Below are 2,657 nucleotides of genomic sequence, written 5' to 3' on the forward strand. Positions count from 1 at the left end.
TCATGTATCCATTATCTCCCGTGCTGGAGTGGGTTCATGTGGGAGGCTCGTAGCATTCGGAAGAGCTTGTCCGTGTCCCACCGAGTTCTGCTGGACTTCCATGGGTATTCCGGTTGCGTTCTCTCGATTCGGGAATTCTCGCGACTGTTTCCGGTACTCGAGAAAGGTGCACACCTTGGTCGCGATGGCCACCACGTTCTTACCAACAAAGATGGTGGAAACCCGGCTGTCCTGGAAGAGCACCATGTTGACGCCACGTATGAGGATGGTGACGATGTTGATGGTGACCAGACTGAGAAGAGGATAGAGCATCATCTTCTGAGGGGAAACGTGGTCACCCTGCACGCTGATCTCGCTCAGGGACACGCAGGGAAGAATCAGAAGCAAAATGTAGCAGTAGAAGAACATCAACCCTTCCGCCCAAATAGGCAAACCCGTCCGCTGCGGCTCCCAAAGATTTGCCTGCATATCCAGCAGGTCCAGCAAGTCCAAAGCCACCCAGAAGAGCCGACCCCTCATGTCCTCCTTCCTCCGAAAGGTACGGACATATTCCATGCTGTCCAGAGCCACCAGAACTAGGTAGAGGCCTGGCACACAAATGGACAGCAATAAAGTCAAAGCCTTCCGGGCGACAGTCTCCAGACTCTTGCGATCAGCCTTACAGTTCTGGAAGACAAAGTAAAGCTTGATCTCCAGCACGAAGATATAGAGGAACCAAAGGATCATGGCGTATCCTCGTCGAGCCGTCCGCACTTCTGCTCCGACCCAAACCGCCACATACCGGAGGACAATGAGAAAGCAGACATCCCCAACAAGGACAATGATGCAGACACCGATCTTTCGTGGCCCCTGATTCTGCTCCACCAGGTAGGCATCCATGAAAGCCATGCTGGTCATGATAACAAAGGTGGTAAGACACACATGCCGCTTGTCCGGTGGTGGCAACACCATGCTGAGGGGCACCACCGCATGCACTTACTCACAGCAATGTCATCCACTCTGTTGCACTTGGGTTCGAAGTACTCTTGAAGTTGCAGGTCGAGCTTTGGAGGACTGATTGGAGCGGTTGTTTTTCAACCCTTTGAAGGCATTTGCATGTCCAGTATTTCGTAACTTGACCCAGGAACAAAGTAAAACGAAACTACTCTAATGAAAGGTCAATTGCTCCCAACTGAAAGTTTGATTCACATTGCTTTGCTAGGGTTGTATTAATTGTAAACCTGAAGGAATAGTGTTAAATGGTACAAAGGGCCACAAAATGTATACAGTATACAATACTTTGCAATGGAAATGCAACTCTTGAACACCAAAGAGACCTAGTTTCATGATCTTGGTCTCTGCAAATGATTCTTCTCTGATTTATTGTAAATCTGAAGAAGCAGTGCTAAATTATATAAAGCTCCAAAAAAGGTCCAGAACAGGATTACATTTCAATGGAAATGCAACTCTTGAAAAATAAAGAGACCTGATTTACTGTCTTGGTTTTGGCAGATGATAATTCTCAGGTTAATTGTAAATCTGAAGAAATAGCATAAAATGATACAAAGTTCCAAAAAAGGTCTAAAGCAGAATTACTTTTCAATAGAAATCAAACTTTTGAAAACCAAAGAGACCTGTTTCACAGTCTTGGCCAGACTTTATTAATCAGCAGGGTCAAGCGTTGCTGGTTGGAGGTGCAGCTTTTTAACTTTTTTAATTTTGAAGGCATTTGCATTTCCAATGTTTCGTAAACTTGAACCAATAACAAAGTAAAAAGAATTTATCCTACCAAAGAGCCAATTGCTTCTGACTGACAGTTTAATTCACATTGTATTGCAAGAGTCGTATTGACTGTAAATCTGAATAGTCTTAAATGATACAAAGAGCCAAAAAGGTCAAGAGCAGGGTTACTTTGCAATGGAAATACAACTCTTAAAGGACCGAAGGGACTTGGCTTCACAATCTTGGTCTTGGCAGATTATTCTTCCCCAGCGCACTAAATGGAAGAGAAATCTGGCCATTAATCAGCGAGGTTGTATTGATCCTGTTAGACCGCACGCCTGCTCGACCTCAGCATTCTTGATGAGATGCCATAACTTTCCTCTTTCACCGTCATGTGAGGAGATATGGGCTTTTCCGGAAGCTTTGCATGCATTTGCTGGATTGTGGGTCAGAGTTCTCCAGGCTAAGTATGGTTGCGGTCTGTTATTTATCTTGTAACAAGAAGGTAACTTTGAGAAAATCGAGCATAGGAACTGAACGTTCAGACTGTAGATAATCAGCAATTACCGAGCAACATTTGTTTGTGTCTGCCAATGTGGAATTGCTCAGCAGTGGAAGATTGACTCTTGAGGGCTGGAGGTCTCCATCCATCCGGACATGGGGTCAGTGGCTCCAGGGGCTCCACATCTGTCTATGGCTCCCCCAGGGGGAATCTCTTTTACTGGGCTTCAGTTTCATCCTCGCCTGCTCTTCTGACACGATCTGGAAAGAGAGGAAAGAAAAGGAGCTGTCAGCACAAAGTGGATAATAAATCACGGCTCACCGCTTGGAGCCAACGGCATATCCGTTCCTGCCATTGTGTCAGCATCATTTAAAGACATGTGATAACAACATTGGGGAAATACAGTTACACGGCCACTTATTCATTTGCACTTTTTAATAATACAGGGGATGCT

At 45.5% G+C, this 2,657-nt stretch overlaps 1 protein-coding gene across 1 annotated transcript; it reads right to left on the minus strand.

The window, feature by feature from the left end:
- On the minus strand, positions 1 to 951 carry LOC306880522 (transmembrane protein 121-like; the record flags this gene model as incomplete). The annotated part of the gene is made up of 1 exon (XM_079434083.1): positions 1 to 951. The coding sequence occupies one exon, from the start codon at positions 949 to 951 to the stop codon at positions 1 to 3; it is 951 nt and encodes a 316-aa protein (XP_079290209.1).
- Between the last annotated feature and the right edge of the window lie 1,706 nt (positions 952 to 2,657).

Source organism: Barbus barbus (genome assembly GCF_936440315.1).
Source record: "Barbus barbus genome assembly, chromosome: 14".
NCBI lineage: Eukaryota > Metazoa > Chordata > Actinopteri > Cypriniformes > Cyprinidae > Barbus > Barbus barbus.